Here is a 19,468-nt window from a genome sequence, read left to right on the forward strand (position 1 = left end):
AAGTCACTTTTTTCGGTGCCATTGTAACTTCGAACAGTCGTTAAATGAAACTGGAAGCTGTTTGAAAGGTGTATTAAATAATTACATTCATTTTTGACAATTTACATTCTTTTAAATATCTTACAGCAGTGGTGGAATTCAATTTTTTTTTACCGGTTCTGGTGGACGTGGTGTGACGTGGTGGGCTCAGTGGTGGGTTGCTACCGGTTCGCCCCGGATCGGGCAAACCAGTAGCAGTGGCAGCACACGCCCACGAACCGGTAGCAATGGGTTTTGAAACCCGCCCCTGGTGGGCGTGGCTTGGTGGGCATGGCAGGGGAAGGATATTGCAAAATCTCCATTCCCACCCCACTCCAAACTACTCCATTCCCACCCCACTCCAAACTACTCCATTCCCACCCCACTCCAAACTACTCAAAATTTCCGCTACAGGTTCTCCAGAACCTGTCAGAACCTGCTGAATAGCACCCCTATCTTACAGTCTCTGGAATACATGGTGCTTCTGCTCCTTTCTGGATTGTCAGTCAGTCACATGAATTTGCTACAGGAAGTCCTTGGGCTACAATGGCAATTCTGACCGGAATTGCCATTCCTAAGCGATGCAGTTGTAAAGTGTGATGTCATGTGACTACATTGCTTAACAGTGATGATTCCAATAGTCTTAGTTGGAATTAAGGAGGGACTTAAGTAAGGACTGCACTTAAGTCATAAAGCAAGGGCCTCACATGATTGCAATTTCTGATTTCCCATTAACTTTGCTTGTAGAGAGCTGGCAGGGTAGATGGAAATCACAATCACAGGATCGCAGCTTGCCGTGATGGCAGGAACTGAGAACCAGTTGTAAGTGCCATTCATTCAACACCATTGTAATTTTGGACGATCCTGAACAAAGACTTGAACTATCTTTATTAGGGAAAATGGCAACTCTATTGATACATCTGAGTATCTGAGGTGTTCAGAGGTTGAAAGTAAGCAAATGCTATAATTAGGTCATTGTAATTTCGTTTTGCACTTTGATTTACCTGAGTAGCTCCCAATATCTGTATCTGAAATTAAGTCCCTTATCAGCCAACTCAGGAAGGGAAAGCCCCTGGAGCTGACTTGATTCCCCCAGAACTATTGAAGAATAACAGAATTGTCGGCTCCAATTTTGGAATCACTTTCCACCTATGTTGACACCATGGGATACAGCCCCAAAGACGGGCCTGGCAATTACCGTATAATCCCAATTTTTAAGAAGGGGAAAAAGAGATGACTCTGCTAACTACAGGTCAATTATCTTGCTTAATGTAAAAAGCAAACTTTATTCTAAGCACCTCTACAATATACTTAAGGACTGGCTGGATCAGGAAATTTGATAGTGGAAGAGCAGTCCAGTTTTAGAGAAGGTAAAGGTAGAGAAGACTGAAAAATATTCAACCAACAAAGCAGTTGAATATTTTCGTATGGTGACTTCATTGGTATGTAGGCTGCTTTTGATTTTGTATCCAGGACCAAATTATGGGAGAAGCTGGAAGTCACATCAATCAACCATAAGTTTCTTCATTTAATTTGCGCCCTATAGACCAATACGATTCTTAAGATCAGGTGCAATATGCAAGGGTTATCTCAAAACCAGTTACAACTCAAAAGGGGGTAAAACAGGGATGTATGTTAGTTCCCTGCTTTTCAACTTCTACATCAATGGTGTGGTGAGATGTCCAGATGGTCAATATTTCCATCCCCCTAAGGTAGGGGGTTGCAGCATTGCCTTGTTGTTCTATGCAGATGCTGCTGCAGTTCTTTCCAGAACACCAACAGGCCTCAAAGGAGCTCCGAGATCTTTGGTCCAATACTGCAACAAGGATAATCTTGAAATACACTATCAGAAAAACAAGATTATAGCTTTTGCCAAAAAGCCCAAGCTCCGTTTATGGAGCATTAATGATAATAAAACAGAACATTCTTGCCATTGTTGTGAATCAACTTTGTTAAGTTGTTAAGTGAATCTGGCTTTCCCATTGACTTTGCTTGACAGAAGGTGACAAAAGATGACCACCTTGGGACACTACAACTGCAACTGTCATAAATACATGCCTGTTGCCCAGCATCTGAATTTTGATCATGAGACCACTGGGATGCTGGAATGGTTATGGATGCCATTAGTTGGAGGGAAGCCCAGTGTGAATATACTGCTGCTACTGGAATATGCTGCTTCTACTGGACAAAGATCTGCCAATGCCATCCTTAATTTTTTTCCGATCCAGCTGCACTTAAACTCTTTAAGGCTAAGCCTCTAGCCCAGCTCCTTTATGGGACTTTGGTTGGCCCCCAAGCTTTGGGTTTATCTGTCTGGAAAGGAGCCCAATGCCATGCTCTACCCTCTGCAGGATTTGATGGTCAATATATATAAAAAACAACTTCCATTGAACTTTTGAAAGGCTTTGCCCCTGTGATTCCAGAGAGGTGGAAACTTCAGAATGTATCCTTCTTCGTTGCTCCTGTACGGAGACATCCGAGCCAGGTTCATACTTCCTCTGATTAGTAGATATTTTGGACACCTAGGTTTGGCTTATGCCTAGATGTTGCTTACAGACAAAGTAGCCCTTGTCTACAAGTACCCCAAAGTACAGCACATGTACAGCTAGATTTCGTACAGCAGTTTAGAAGATGCGTCGAACTCTGATGGGCCAATATCCCGCAATGAATTCCCTTAACTATAATTCATTTAAATTTTAGATATTAATCTTTCTCAGATGTTGCTAGATTCCTTTATTTGGCTATAATTTTAGATATCATACAATATAATTTAGTCTTGAATTATATGCTAGTTAAATTATTTTAGAAATGCATTTTAATTGTGTTTTAAATTGTATTTGTTGATTATCTGTGCTGGTCTTTGATCATATAAATGGAATTGAAATTGATGTAAGTAATGTCTTTTAAATGCAGACTTCTCATTTTAATTAACAATGAAAAACTGTTCAATGCTTCGAGGTTTAAATACTATTCAGTATATTTATTACGATATTAAATGAGAGTTATTCAACATATTGTTTTTTCATGTTTACTGAACAGCAGACAGAAAGTTTAAAAAGAGTGATGGAAAACTTATCGTATGATACAGTACAGTTGTCAGGTTACGATGTCATCTCAAATTGTTACACTATTCTTTCATTTTAGTTTAATATCAATAATTTTGTTGACATCCTTTTGGGAAGGATTGTATGGTTTAAAAATCAGAATGTGATTAAAGATTACTTTGCTTTGGAGCAAACAAGATTGTGTTCTGCTTATCAACTGGCTGTTGAGAAGATTGATTAAAATTATTCCATATGGTTAACATTTCATGCTTTGCTTTAAAACATTTTATGCTTTTTATCTCTTTCTTCTTTTTTCCAAGGATTTGTATATTGGGGTTCAACATGAATTAATTTTATCTTTTTATTTGTATAAGGCAGCAGAACCTGTCTTCCTACACTTATCCAACAATTTTGGCACTAATTCTTCTTTTTCCTGATGTCTGTATGGGAAAACTGAATGAAAAAAAGAGATATATAGGAAAGAAAGAACTGTAGTACATTTAACTTGAGGCAAGAAAGAGTGAAACTTGTAATGGAAACCTGGCATAAAGCACTGCTAACTCTTGAAAGAGGTTAGGGTTGCCAGGTGTCCACTATTTGAGCGGACAGTCTACTTTTTTCACATTTTGTTCACTATTTTTTTTCACAAAATAGTGGACATTTTTTTTTATTCAAAAGCTTTATGATGAAATGGTACGTAATCTAAAGCTGTACAGTCTAAGAGAATAAGGATAGGAGAATCGCGTTTTGTCTTTTTTTTCATAAGTTAGAATGAGACAAAGATCGAATGCTCATTGCAATAATCACATTTTACACAACAGCGCAAAAAATGCATTAAAGCAGTTATCTTTGGATATCGAAAATGTAGTGCTGAAGGTTTTTGCCAAATTTTCGAATTCTGCGAAGAAACGAGAAGAGTTGAAATCATTTTTTGAGTTTTGCGAGTCAGAATTCCATGAAGTTTTGCGCCATGTTCCAACACGTTGGTTAAGTTTGTTTAAAGCGGTCGAAAGACTTCTTTTAAACTGGATACCTCTAAAATCGTATTTTATTTCTCTTGGATCTGATGAGTGCCATAAGGTTATCTGGAACCTTATTTCGGATCAGGAAAATGAACTTGCAAAGGACAATGAACCAGCAATTTCAGAATTGTATTTATATTTCACGCACTTCTTCATGTCAATAATGCAAGACACCCTACTGAAGCTGGAAAGCAAGAAAATTCTTGCATGTGATCTTCACATTATCATGTGTAAGCTGTGTGATTCTTTGCAAAAAAAATATGATGAGCAGTTTTTTGGAATGAAAGTTTTATTTGCCTTAGGTAAAAAACATTTGCCTGAGAATGCTGTGCAAAAGTTCAAGAAAGAAGCCATCAACGTGTATCAAAGAGCCATCGCGTACCTAGAAAAGTGGTATAATTTCACCGATTCAGTATATGAGACGCTAAGTTGTTTCAATCTAATTGATCGCAATAATCCTCCAACTTTAGAAGAAATGACGAACATCTGGTTATTATCACCATGGCGAGAAGAACTTCCACCCAACACTCTCTTCGATGAAATTTCTGCCTTAAAAGAAGTTTATGTTCATCTGCAGGGGGATTCATCCCTTGATAAGTGGACGTACTTTTTCAAGAAAGAGCCAGCTCCGAGTTTACTGAAACTGTTCCAGTATTGTGCATCAATTCCGGTATCAAATGCAAACGTTGAACGAATTTTCAGCGTCATGGGAAATTTGTGGACTGATGAACGTAACTGACTGCTTGTATCAGTTCGAAGTGAACTTTGTATATTTTTTAATATTTCTCAACGTTGTACTGAAATTAAAAAATTATTCCTTAAACACAAAGAATTGATCAAAGCTTCGCAGTCAAATAAAAAATACACACAACAGCAAAGTAAAATGTAATTTAATATTTTACATGTTATTATAATATATTTGATGTTTTGAATTTTAAGTAAAGTTTTGAAGTGATTATTTTAATATGTGTTAAAATGTTTGTAAGAAAATATATAATTTAATTGTAATTTTTTTTTATTTTTTTACTACTTAACCCCCCCCCCCCCCCGCTTGTCCGCTATTTTTTGGAAGCAGACCTGGCAACCCTAAAAGAGGTTCAGACTGAGACTGCATAGCATATAATGAGCACCACGCTGCTGTAGCCTGCCAAATGTTATTGGCACATGAACATGTACTCCATGCTTAATCAGAGCAACATGCAAGTTTCCAAGATTAAGTAGCACTTGCCAAAAAAAAAAAAAATCTTGGACAGGTGCCATATGTTTGAATTGAAATGGAAAAATTAGAGTTTTGCTCACTATTGTCTCCTGTAAAGTAAAGAGGGAAAGGAGGACAATATATCAATAACAATGCATTGCATATCTAGTTAGTTACCTCTCATGCGCATAAAAACTACTCTTGTTGAAGGCATCCGTAAACATTTGTGAAAAGAGCATAAAAATATCTTGACTATCTTTATTCAACATTTGAATATCTTTATTCAACATTTGTGCTTCCAAAAATCAGTTGCCTCTGGAAGGTTTCTAATGCCCTTTGCTTTAAATGTTTTTCTGGCTATTTTGTTTAAATATTTGCATTTTCAAGCTCACTTAACAGGAACAGCAAAGTGATTCCCATGTGCTTTTTATGAGAAAGAGCCATGCTGCTGAATAACAAAGCACCTGCTTTGTATACAGAAGACTTGAAGTCCCAGCTTTGGCATTTCCCCGGTGGCAGAACTAAAGCCTGGCAAGATATTGAGAGTTAGAAAGACAGTGCTAGGCTGATCTGGTTAATTTCAAAAGAAGGTTGATTTCCCACATTTCTTACTCATGTTAATTCTGGCAACTTATTTAATTACTTATGCTGTTTTTCTTGGCCACATTTGTGTGTGTGTGTGTGTGTGTGTGTGTGTGTTTCCTGCAACACAAAGCACTTTCTGGTTTCATTGACATAAGTGTTCTCAATTTTATTTTCTCCCCAACCTCGTAAAGTATGCAATGTTACAAGTAACTACCTTATCTGGGAGGTGGAGTACTTCCTCTAATTAAGCTCAGATTGCTAACATCCCCTATTTGTTGCCTTCAGATATATTGGGTTCCTTTCCCATCATCCCCAGTCAGCACTGCCTAGGGAGGGCTGGTCAAATCACTAATAGTTTGAGATGGGAGCATGGGAACTGGTTTGAGACATTGCCTAAACTGAAACAGTGGTTGACTGGTTTGAAGCAGTGACTAAGAACATTGCAAAATCTGATAAATGTTAATGGTAATTGTGCTAGATAATATCCTGAGAGCTCCCAGCTTTTTCCTTTCAGTTTATATTTTCAGTGTAACTCTTAACAAACATGCATGGAATGGGGATTTTGCTTTGCAATGGTATGACACAGAGATTAAGGACAAGGAAATGTAAAATTACTGTTGGAATACTAGACCTGAGAAATACTGTGGACATAATATACTTAGACTGCAGCAAGGCATTCGACAAAGTAGACCACAACTTACTTCTTGGTAAGCTAGAAAAAAGTGGGATAGATAGCATCACCCCAGATGGATTCATAACTGGCTGACAAACTGTACTCAACAAATAGTCATTAATGGTACTACATCTACATGGAGGAAAGTAAGCACTGGGGTAGTACAAGGTTCTGTTTTAGGCCCAGTTCTCCTCAATGTTTTCATAAATGACTTAGATGAGGGAATAGAAGGGGAACTTATCAAATTTGCGGATGATACTAAGCTGGCAGGAATAGCTAACACCCTAGATGATAGGCTCAAGATCCAGATGGATCTTGACAGACTTGAACACTGGACCCTATCTAACAAGATGAAATTCAATGTAGAGAAAAGTAAAGTGTTACACTTAGGCAAGAAAAACCAGAAGTACATATAGACTGGATGAAACCAGGCTTAATAGCAGTACCTGTGAGAGGGATCTTGGAGTCTTAGTGGACAATCAATTAAATATGAGCCAACAGTGTGTGGCAGCAGCCAAAAAAGCCAATGCAATCCTAATGTCAGCTTCCAAAACTGACACCTAGGTTGCATTAACAGAGGGATACAATCAAGATCAAGTGAGGTACTAATACCACTCTATAAAGCCTTAGTAAGACCACATCTATAATACTGCATCTAGTTTTGGTCACCACACTATAAAAAATACGTTGAGACTCTAGAAAAAGTGCAGAGGAGAGCAACCAGGATGATTAGGGTACTGGAGACTAAAACATACGAAAAACGGTTACAAGAAGTGGGTATGGCTAGTCCAGTGAAGAGAAGGACCTGGGGAGACATGATAGCAGTGTTCCAATATTTGAGGGGCTGCCACAGAGAGGAGGGGGTCAAGCTATTTTCCAAGGCACCCGAAGGCCAGACAAGGAATAATGGATGGAAACTGATTAAGGAGAGAGTCAATCTAGAAATAAAGAGAAATTTTCTGATACTGAGAACAATCAACCAATGGAACAGCTTGCTTTCGGAAGTTGTGGGAGTTTCATTACTGGAGGCTTTCAAGAAGAGATTGGAATACTATTTGTCAGAAATTGTATAGTCTCTCCTGCTTGGGTGGGAGGTTAGACTACTTGATCTACAAGGTTCCTTTCAACTCTGTTAATCTGTTAAGTGGGAAACCTAATTCCTTTCTCTTTGTGACCTTTTCCTTGCTGGATCTGATCCTGACACCTAGAACAATAAAAGTTCAAATATAATGCTTATCCAAGTATACTGACTTAGTTCTTTCTTTCTTGGTAGTTTACGAATCTCTGAACTTTGATTTGGAGACTAGTGACAAATGGCTGGGAAGAAGACTACTGCAAGAAACTGAGGATAATGTCACTGATAAACCAGAAGAAGTAAAACATCTCTATCGAAAAAATTGCACTGAACCAGGTAGGATGGAAGTTTTCTTCCTTGATTTGGTAGTCTGTGAGGTTCAATAGCTGCAAAAATACCACCCCTTTAATATTTCCAATCATACAATTTTTGTATGTATTGTAAGATGAATGATGGCAAGTCCCTTCCAGTTCATACTCAAGATTAAGAGGCTTATAGAATTTCTGTGGACTTTACATGCAGTATATATGAAAACCGTGAAAAACATTTACTAGTTTTAGGTGCTCTTTGTTTTTGTTATCATTGCAAACTGTGGCCTGAACATGGATTTTGAATGAAAGAGTTTAATAATTAACAATTTATTAAATTGATTTCAGTGAAATTTGTAAAATATTTTTAATAAAAGGCCTGTTTGTACATAAACGGTAGGTACCTCTTTGACATACAAATATTTAGCATACTTTACAGCCTATTTTTCTTCAATAAAACTACGCTCCCTTATAGTACTAGTTCACAGAAAAATACATGGTATTTGAAAAAGGGGCAGATGTCCCTTAACACTGGTTGCTTCTTTTAGCTTTTCTTTCTGATTTGTCAGATTCTCAGTTGTTTCTTTGCCTTTGTAGAACAGCCCCATAGCTCCTTTCCCGAGAACTTCTTTTTGTACGAATTCTTATCCTTTGTTCCCTTACTTTTATGGAGAATCATACTATGTTGTTGGTAAATTATTTGATTTCTATGTGTTCTTTTCCATTTTCTCAATGGGGGTTGTTCCCTTTACTGTGCTTTTGTTCCCTTATTTAATCATTTCTATAATGACATTGTGTTATGTTTGTTGTGCAAAATGAAAAGGAAATGCAAATACAAATGAAAAGGGTGATCTGTGATTAAAGACCTTAATAGAAAGTAAGATTAAGGGCAATTAAGAGAACTTATTCAAGGAGCAGTTAATAGGCTACTTGTCAATTATCCCAGATCATACTCAGTAGGACACAATAAACTGGCTAAACTTGTATGCCATAAGTTTTTTTATTAATGTTGGGAGGGATCCATACTTGAATGCACTAACTTCCAAACAAACATTATTGAAGGCTCTTTCAGAGGAGAATGCCTTGCTTGAAACTATGCAATTCATTTAAGTAATGTATAAGACCTCTTGTCTTAATTCTATTTTCAGTTAATAATGGAAAAGGGCATTTCTCAGTAAGGAAGGTTAGAGTACAGATGAGGAAAAAATGAAATACCTGAGTTGTAATTATTAAACACATACGTATTCTCAAACACTCAACAAAAACAGCTGCATTTATGTATTTTTACCTGATGTCGCTACAAAAATCAGAAAAGCAAGTGATTAATGAACTGAAAGATTTGTACATACTAAAAAAGATGAATAAATATTTATAGAATTATTTAGCTGACCACATAATTTTGCCAACAAATTCATTATAAAATCCTGGAAGTTTTGTTTGCAAATTCTCACTTACAGTATAATTAACAGTTACATTAATTTCTTAGTTGTTATCTTTGAAAAAGCAATATCATTTTTATAGATTTTCTGATGAATGCCTATATTTTCTTCAACAAAAGTAACATTAATATTTCATTTAAAGGAAGAAATGAAAGGGCTGTGGTGGTGGTTGTTTAGTGCTAACATATTTTGGGTATATGAATAGATAAGATTGGATAACTGTTCCTTAGGAAGAATGAAGACAGAACCTCTCCCAAATAAATGGGGTTATTTTAGTCTCTTATTTGTTATTGCCACTGCTTGTCTCCAAATATGCAGAAATGTAAGTACAAGGATTTGGATGCAGCAAATTGTGACTTATCCAAAATGCAATGGCAAAATTGACTTAAAAACAGAAACTCTTAAAGTACTCTCCTCCCACCCCCTTGCCCTTTAAATTGGGCATGTACGTATGAATTCTTGATGGCCCCTCCAGGAATACATTTGTAACTAAAAAGTAGGGGGGACCTTGGAGTGGCAAGAGTCCATCTCTCAGTTATGTTTGAAATACATTTATATCTGAAAGGTCCTGGGTTCGGCCGCCAACATCTCGGATAGCAGGTGTCACTGGCAGTACTGAATTAAATGCATCTCTGGAGTTAGAAAGTCGCTTTCTATATGCAAAATATTGCGATTAGGCTATTAGCTGGGGGATTAAAGCAAGGGACCACTTTATTGTGCTTTTGCTGAAAGGCCCACATGACTTCATTTGCCAGTGATTTTCCATGGATAAAACCCTAATGTGTTACTTCGAGCTTTAAGGTTTAAAAAGTTGAGGGGACTATCTGAGGAGATGCTTGTCTCAATATGAACGTGCCTGAACATAAAATCCTCTAGAACAACGTTTCTCAACCTTGGCAACTTTTAAGTAAGGTGGCCAGACGTCTCGCTTTTGGCGGGACAGTCCCGCTTTTGAGCAATTTGTCCTGCGTCCCGCGGCGTTTCAAAAAAGTCCCGATTTTTCTTGAGCCCCAGCTGATGGCTAGAAGAAAAAAAAAACTGTTTAAACTCTTGCCCGGGGCTTCAAAGGGCCGCCCTACAGGCAATCAGTGTAAAGCAGTTTTTTTTCCCCCTAGCTAAGCTTCAGAAACGAAACCGAAACCAGGGTCTTTGGTGCAGCGTGACAAAATGAGGCAGAGAGAGATTTATTTTTATTTTTATTTTTCCTCCCCAAAAAAGGTAGGTGAAAAACTGCAAACAATGGGAAATTTAGGAGGAGAGTTCAAGATTTTAAAACACAAAGGAAAAAAAGCTGTATTTAACTAGGGAATTGTAATAATTGAGATACTATTAATTGTATATTGTGTTGAAAGCAGAAATGGTTAAGTTGTGGTTCGGAGGAATATATGGGAGAAATTATTTGGTTTATTATTATTGGTAAATAGAATTAATTGATTTGTAAGAAATTGGATTGCATGGAAATAATTGGAATATTCATGTTCATATTGATTAATATACAAAAAAGATAGTTTTATAACTAATTGATTTATATTAAAATGTTGAATTTGTATTAAACAACTGTATTACATAATTACATAATTAAACAATGTGAGGATGGATATAAAAATAGATGACAATGGGAAGGGGTATAATATAGAATAGAAGGGAAAAATTGAATTTGATTAAGATTAGAGATGAGGATGAAGGGTAATATTGGTTTTTTTAAAAAATAGATGAGGAATAAATATGGCAAAAAGGAAATATAGAAATTGTAAATTTAATTGAAATGACTAAACGCTGTTTAAATTTGTGAACCAGCCAAATATTCTGTTCAAAGAAAATACATTGTATGTTTGTATGTGTGTTTCTAATTATTGCTATTTATTCATATTTGTTCTCTTTTATTCTTTAAAGTTTAACAATTCATTCTTTATCTTAATATCTTTATATTTGCTTGGGGTTGGCTTTCTTCCCTTTCATCTTTTTTATTGTACAGCAATCTTTCTCCTCAAACCTACCACCTCTCTCTTTTCTTTCCTTCTTACTTTCTCTTCCCCCCACCCTCTTTTTCTCCTCCCTACTTCCTCTTTCTTTCTCCTTCTCCTCCTCTCTTCCTCCCTCTCTTACCCTCACTCCTACTCTAATTTCCATTCCTTCATCCCTCTCTATTGCTGTAATCCTTTAATGCATATGGACTACTCAGAGGGCTGAAAAAGTTATTTTTGACTGGTCCTCACACTTTTGACCAGTCCTCGAACTTATGACTGTCCTCACATTTTACATTTTTGCCCTATCTTGTCATCATGGTGAAGAGAAGCAGTTGTGAAATGAGTGACATGGTTGTTAAGAATGCTGCACGGGCATAAATGTGAGGATGGTCATAAGTGTGAGGACCAGTCAAAAGTGCGAGGACCTGTCAGAAATGACTTTTTTCAGCCCTCTGGTTAGTCCTTTTGTGCATATGGACTACTCAGAGGGCTGAAAAAGTTATTTTTGACTGGTCCTCACACTTTTGACCAGTCCTCGAACTTACGACTGTCCTCACATTTTACATTTTTGCCCTATCTTGTCACCTTGTTGAAGAGAAGCAGTTGTGAAATGAGTGACATGGTTGTTAAGAATGCTGCACGGGCATAAATGTGAGGATGGTCATAAGTGTGAGGACCAGTCAAAAGTGTGAGGACCTGTCAGAAATGACTTTTCAGCCCTCTGAGTAGTCCCTATACACATAGCCATGGCCACCCGGTCACATGACCAGGTAGCCACGCCCACCCAGTCACATGGCCTCCAAGCCACGCCCACACAATAAGCCACGCCCACAATGGTGTCCTTCTTACCAATGTTAAAATCTGTTCACCTTACCCTATAGACATAGCCATGGCCACCCGGTCACATGACCAGCTAGCCACGCCCACCCAGTCACATGACCAGCTAGCCACGCCCACAAAATAAGCCACGCCCACAATGTCCCTCTTTACCAATGTTAAAATCTGGTCACCTTACTTTTAAGAGGCATGGATTTCAACTCCCAGAATTCCCCAACCGGCACATATCTTAAATTTGCCAAGTGAGAAACACCGCTCTAAAAGCGGCTCCCTGGGGAACCTGGGGTGGAGAGCTTCTTCTTTTGCTGCACTGGAATGGTGAAACCTGCTTCCTTGCCTCAGGACGTATATTCAGTCCTCAGTTTTCTGCTTTTAGAAAAGGAGGCTAAGCATTCTTCCTATGAGGACAGGTCTTTTCAGTTTCAATAGCTTAATGTGTGCTTAAGTATTTCTGTGAACTTTCCATGATTATGCTTTCTGTTTCTTGTTAGCTGTCTTAGTGGAAAGACAGGATATATCCTAAAAATAAATGAAAAAAAGAATAAAATTGCTTGAAACTCAGGCTGTGACTGACTATCCATGCTTCACATCAGGAAGTTCAGGAAAGTAACAGTCCTGTTCTGCTGTTCTTGTTGGTGAGATTACTTCACCCTCTGCTGTTTTTGAGGTTTAGGGGAAAGACTGGATCCTGCTTGATATGAGCATTTGAAAGGGGAGAAAAGGCAGGGTTCTGCTGTCACCCAGACAAAAATATCCAACACTCATTTGTGAGAACTCTAAAATGTCATTTTAGTGGAAAAGCAATAGAAAGCAATAGAAAATTGGAAATAGACTTTCCTTCCTTTCTTCAATTTATTTATTTATTTGCTTGCTTGTTTGTTTGTTTTTTTATTAAAAGTCTATGACCTCCATCTCCCCTACAAGGTGACTCTGGGTGGATCTTCTCACATTTGTTCAATACCTCACTTATTTGCAATTCTTGGAAGAATATTCTTTCTGGAAATTTGATGAAATATACCTTATGTATACCTCCTCATTATAGCAATATGAATTTTATGTAGATATGTTTGTTTAAGGAACACATCAACTATGCCTTTATTGTGATGCTTCCAGTTTCAGTCTCTGACTGGTAATATGGATATAGTATTTCCTACCTAACTTCTGGGATTTTTACACTAGGCTTGCAACTAAATATAATATGGAGAGCAAGCTAAACATTCAAACGCTCCAGTAAAGTGCCATAACATTTTCCTCTGTCTGCCCTGTTCTTCCCAATTCACCTTTTAATAAGCCTAGATTTAGAGCTTGAATATGAGATTATAACGAATGAAAAAGGGCAGGAAGTCAGAGGCAGAACAGGCTTCCATCTTCCGCCATGCCTTTAATATATTTTACAATCACACCATTATTTCTCTGACCCAGTGTTTCATGTGTACTGTGTAATCTTTATAAATTAATTACAATTTCTTAAGTATTTCTATTTGCTGTTTTCATCATCACAACAGAAAAGCTAGACATTGTAGAAAACAATAAAATTTAAACAAAATACGATTAGGACTGTGCGGAATTTTTGCCATGTTTATATTTCAGTATAGGGTGTTAACACTTCTGAATATACTACTTCAATCAAATTCTTGGCCTCATGGCTGCTGAGTTATCATATGCCTTTGATTTCCATCTCTGTAAAAAATCTTTCTCCACAGGAACTGTAGCTCATTGTCTTGAAGCTGTGGCAGTTAGTTGCTCCTCTGCAATGTGTATGGTTGGCATTGATTTCCATAAATAACATTATCTGGCATTACGTAGGCCTTAAAGATTGACAATGAAGTAGTAACACAGCATGCTAAAATGTGGAATAATAATGGCACATAAAAATAACATATTCATGGACATAGGTATTGAACATATTTGTTCAACTATAGTGAATTGGGAGCACATGGGTGTCTATTTGCAATCTCGTAACATACATCTCATCCCTGACTTGGATGCTTTTCTCTCAAGTAAATATAGACAAAAATATAGCATATTCTTTTCCTTTATTGCAATAAATAAGCAGTGGGGTACAGGTTTGGTGAAAAGAATAGGAAAAAAGGTGTGTCATTTTAGCTCAGGCTAAAATAATTGGACATACACCACATCTGCCCTCCAGTTTTATTTAAAATGCTAGATGTTGACACTCTCTGAGTTATAAATGGTAAAGTCTTGATTAAGAGAGCTTTCTTTGAGATTTTTCCCTACATAATTAGTTGCAGATTTCTGGAAGTGATTTTGCTTCCTTTTTTCCATCTCTACCATGAGTTGTTTAGATATTGTCTGGCTTAACAGGAGTTACTGGGTTTATTTGGAAATAGCAAGTACAACCAGCCTGTTCACCTGTAATCATGTTTAATTTAAATCTTAGTTGCTTTAACATATATTTAGAAGCAAGTTCAAGTTCAACTAAAATCGGGATAGTTACAACATGAATATAATGCACTGCAGTTAACCCTTGAATGTTTACAAGCATCCAGCAACTCTTTAGACAGTTTTGAGAGCTTAAGGTAAACATGAAGCAAAGGTCCCTCTAGGCCACATATTGCACTAAAGCATGAATGCCAAAGGTTTTTGCTTAACATAATGTATATACCCATTCTAAAACAGAGTGGGGAATTATGTTTTGCAATTTGCATAAGAACATATAAATAATTGTGTTCATTGCTGGATTTGGAAGGGACTTCCCATGTCAAAAAGTGTGTCAGCCTTTTGCAATCTTAGCTGGCAATATCTCAAGGGGAAGGAAGACAAGAGAAGAATGTATATACGGGATATAAATGGGAATGGGTGACCATTTAAACCCCATTAACAACCTCCCTTTTCTAAAGTTACCCCAGTTAGGTATGGTAATTTGCCACCAGATAATCTGATCATTTCCCAGCTTGGCCTTCCTGGAACGAGTCTAGTCCAAATTTCTCAAAGCAGCATTTCAGATGCCTTTGTCTCTAATGCATCCTTATGCCTTGAATCAACTACAAAAAAAGTTACAGGCCAGAGTCTAGCTCTTAATGTTTGCCTACTAGTTGAAACTAGTCTTCTTACTCGAGTGCTTTATTCCATTGATGCTGCCTGGTAACTATGGGTCTTATTCTAGAAGCTCCCTTGTAAGCAAATTACAAATCTTTGTCCCCGAGAAGGGATACAATCAGACAACATTGGTCATTAAAGTCCCAAAGGTGCTTTCAAAAGGCAACTGGACTTTGTTTTTTTCTTTGAAACTGTTTCACTTCTCGTCCAAGAAGCGTCTTCAGTTCTGGAAGTTCTGGAAGCTTCTTGAATGAGAAGCAAAACATTTTCAAAGAAAAAAAAAAGTCCAGTTGCCTTTTGAAAAGCACCTTTGGGACAATCAATGACCTGGATGATTGAGAATCTCCATAGACATTGCTCATTAAACAGTGTATTATTGATGTAGTGCATCACACTAATATAAGCAGAGGTCCTAAATTGCTTGCGGAGTAGCACATATGGTATTTTCTAGAAAATGCCTCATACCTCAGAAAATTGGTTTACCCCAGGCTTAGAAAAGCTTTTACCTTGGCAAGGTAATTGATCTAGACCCGTGATGGCGAACCTATGGCACGCGTGCCACAGGTGGCACGCGGAGCCATGTTAGTGGGCACGCCAGCTCAGCTCTGGGGCACATGTGCACGCCGGCCAGCTTATTTTCGGGCCTTCTGGGCCCACCAGAAGTAGGGAAACAGGCTGTTTCCTGCCTCTGGAGGGCCTGGGAGGGTGGGGAAGACCCGTTTTTCTTTCTTACCTGGTTCCAGATCCTCTCTGTGTATCTGGGAACGGCAAAAACAGCCTTTCCCACTCCCTTGGAGGCCCTACGGAGGCTCAAAGGGCCCATTTCCCCACTCCCGGTGGGACAGGAAGTGACGATTTTTCCTGTCCCCAGCCTCCAGAGACTCCTAGAAAGGCTCCTAGAGAGGCTCCTAGAGACTCCTAGAGAGGTTCTGGAGGCTGGGGACAGCAAAAAACATCACTTCCTGTCCTACCGAGAGTTGGGAAATGGGCCTTTTCAGCTTCCGTAGGGCCTCCAACGGAGTGGGAAAGGCTGTTTTCGCCGTTCCCAGATACACAGAGAGGATCTGGAACCAGGTAAGAAAGAAAAACGGGCCTACCAGGCCATCATGTGCCAGGAGCGGGGGGGGGGGGGTTGCGCACACATGCGCATGGGCACGTGCGCGCGCAACCCTCCCCCACCCCCCCTCTCCTGGCACGCGATGGCAAAAAGGTTAGCCATCACTGATCTAGACCATAGTAATGAAATTTTGAAAGAAATCCCTTCTTTCCACCTTATACCTGAGGGAGTTAGGGCAGAGTGAGTTTGAGTTTCTTTTTAATGCTTTCTTCATTTCCCAGACTTAAATCACATTTTGGCAAATGTTGCTGCATAGTTTCTCCTAGGTCATCTCTGGCTCATGAAGCCCACCTGAAGTTAAATGAGGAAAATCAGCTGGGATAAAGGTGTGATTATCAGCTTTAAGAAAACTGGATACATGATGCGAGAATGTCAAATGTTTAGAGCAAACAGCCTTCCTGTACAGCAGCATTTCTCTCTGAGTCAGCTACAGAGAAGAAGATTATGCTTGTTTACTGTACTGTAATGTCCCTAAGATTATCTTGGGCAAGCAGGAGAATGATGACACAAAGTATGAATAATTCTCTGTATTTTTTTTTAATAAATGAAGCCATGGTGAGAAAGGAATGATATTGCTATTGTTGTTACATGGTTTCTCCTCTGTCGCAGATTCACTTTGTACATTGGAGAAATAGTGAGTAAGCTGTTGCTGGAGAGAGACTGGCAGAGCCCCGGGAAGGAGCCAAATAGGAATTAGTCTAGAATCTCCTATATGGGCACAAGAGGGCAAAGTCTGACCCAACTTGAATGCCGTTGAGCTTTATCCAGTATTACCCAGGTGCAAACCATCAGTCTGAGAAGATTCCTGTATATAGCCATGAGCAATAAATCAGCTAATTGAATTTTTCACATGTGGCTGTTCTAGTCTGACAGCTGTGCAATGTTGTAGTTTCTAGGTTGCTTTTTAAACCTATGTATTGCACATAGTGTAAACTACCCAGGGTCCTTCTAGAATTGGGCGCCCTCAACAAATCTAAGGAATAAATAAAATGAGGTCTAATTCAAAATTAATTATGCCATGAGCTTTCAGCCCTGGCCAGATATAATCATTTCTATAAAAGTCACAAGATAATTCATTGGATTGTAAAATAAGCAGAGTCAGGAATGACTAGCACATACAGTATGTGCGAGGGGAACCTTTACCTTTACCTAAAATAAGCAGGAAAAATGGAATTTTATCAGTAATGTAATGCCTAAAGGTGATATATCTGGACCTGGTGACATAAAAGCATCTCTATCATTCTAACATGCCCAACTGCATGCTGTTATGCTACACAGAGCCTTTGAAGATATAATATTCCACTCCCTCTTTTACTTTTCAGAGTTTCTTTTTAATAAGATAGGCAATGTATCATAGCTCAGAAAGCAGAGTCTTGAGTGAACCCACAAGCTTTAATGTGTTGATATTTTGGTCAGCCATATAGTAACTGAGCTAAATTTGAGTAAAAATAGATGGAGGAGTTACACCTATTTCAGCTTTATTTATCAGTGATAAATAGCTGCATAGAAAATACTGCTTTCAAACAGAAAATTGAAGAAAAAAGGGAGATTGGTGGACCAGAAATCATACAATTAAAATATAAAGTACTAATATGATTCAATATTTTCAAGCTGCAATCTTGAGAATTCTTTTGTTTGTGGAGCTCTGTCTATGTAATAATGGCTTACTTATTGAGCAATTTATCTTACTTGTTCTCCTGAAATAATGAGTATTATGAATGAAAAATAATAGACGTACTATTTAAAAACTGAAAAACAAAGATTTGGTTTAGTATGTCAAAACTGGAAAATATGAATGAATACTGGATGTGATACCAAGTTGATACAGATGTGTTATCATCTGTATCAACATTTTCCCAACACATGATTGGGAAAAAGTATGTAGATTTTATGATAAATAATATTTACTATTTTATAATGTTAGCAAGATAAAGCAATCACTATCATTTTTTGTGAAGTAGCAGCTTTGTAAATTCACTGATCAAAAATAAATTGGTAGAGTCAAAGATCAAAATAATCACTTGCCATGTGTGTGGGCATATAATACCACACTTTTCAGGAACTCCTTAAACCTGTTGTACCTTCTCTTGCATTTGCATTATTACTCTCAACAGCTGATGTTTAAGAAAATATGCAGTTGCTTTAAAGTGTTCCTGAACAGATCTTATATGCACACTAGTACACACTCTGAATCATGCTTAGCCCTTCAAATATGGATTTTTATGTAGCCTTAGTGAATAATATTCAAAGGAATGATTTCTTATAATACTATATATAATTCTGATTAAACTTATTGAAAGATTTAGACAATATTGGGAAAAAAGGAGGATTAGAGTTGCCAGTTATGCATCACCAAAACCCCAAAGAATTTTACATACTATTTATATAAACTTTATATGTGTTTAAGTGTGAATTTAAAATTAATTAGTATCATTTGAGTAAAAATATAGTATATTTAAGTGCACTTGGGAAGACTTTCCCCAAGTGAACTATGTACTTCGTAGGTTTGCTGCCTACATCCTACTGACAGGCAACTAATCAGCTTCTGCTGCTTTCCATTCTTACAGCCTTCATCTTTAAACTGAACATAGAATGGACAGCTTTCCAAATTGGAGGCTGTTCTTTGGACGGTACAACAAATGGTTCCTCTTATTAAGCCTGGCAATATACAGTATAAACATAAGATGCTGTAATGGAATGTGTGGATGACCTTGAGGAAAGAAGGGAAGAGATGCTGCCTAGAAAACAATCAGACAAGAAAGGCAGGATCACCCCTATGGCTTAATTGTCAGAGAAGGAACTTAGGAAGAAGCACCCTAATTGATAAAGCAGTTAAAAGTGGCAGTGGGAAGTTTGTGCCTTCTGCCTTGCAAGATTCTATTAAATGTAGCCTTACGATAAAGTAGAATTACGGTAGTTCACAAAGTCCTGTTACCTGAGATGGTTAACAGATACAGATGTTCATACGTGTAACAGCTGAAATCTTCTTTAGTAGACTATGTCACTAATAATCAAGATTATGTGTGAATTGACAGGAAACTGGACAGGAAACTGTTGTTGAACATGTTTAGGTAATTTGATGCATCTCTTGCCTGCAAGTTATAAATTAAGGTATGTTGGGATAT

The 19,468-nt window shown here is 37.8% G+C and overlaps 1 protein-coding gene across 8 annotated transcripts in view; it reads left to right on the forward strand.

The window, feature by feature from the left end:
* Nucleotides 1-19,468, forward strand: part of SLC24A3 (solute carrier family 24 member 3) — a 226,973-nt gene that overhangs the window by 30,729 nt on the left and 176,776 nt on the right. For all 8 annotated transcript variants that reach the window (XM_034411747.3, XM_034411744.3, XM_087891277.1 and 5 more), the window contains exon 2: nucleotides 7,814-7,951. In XM_034411747.3, the coding sequence (XP_034267638.1) occupies nucleotides 7,814-7,951 (138 nt within the window). The remainder of the gene's footprint in view (nucleotides 1-7,813; nucleotides 7,952-19,468) is intronic.

The sequence above is a fragment of the Pantherophis guttatus genome, chromosome 3, assembly GCF_059756535.1.
Source record: "Pantherophis guttatus breed Tessera chromosome 3, ASM5975653v1, whole genome shotgun sequence".
Lineage (NCBI taxonomy): Eukaryota > Metazoa > Chordata > Lepidosauria > Squamata > Colubridae > Pantherophis > Pantherophis guttatus.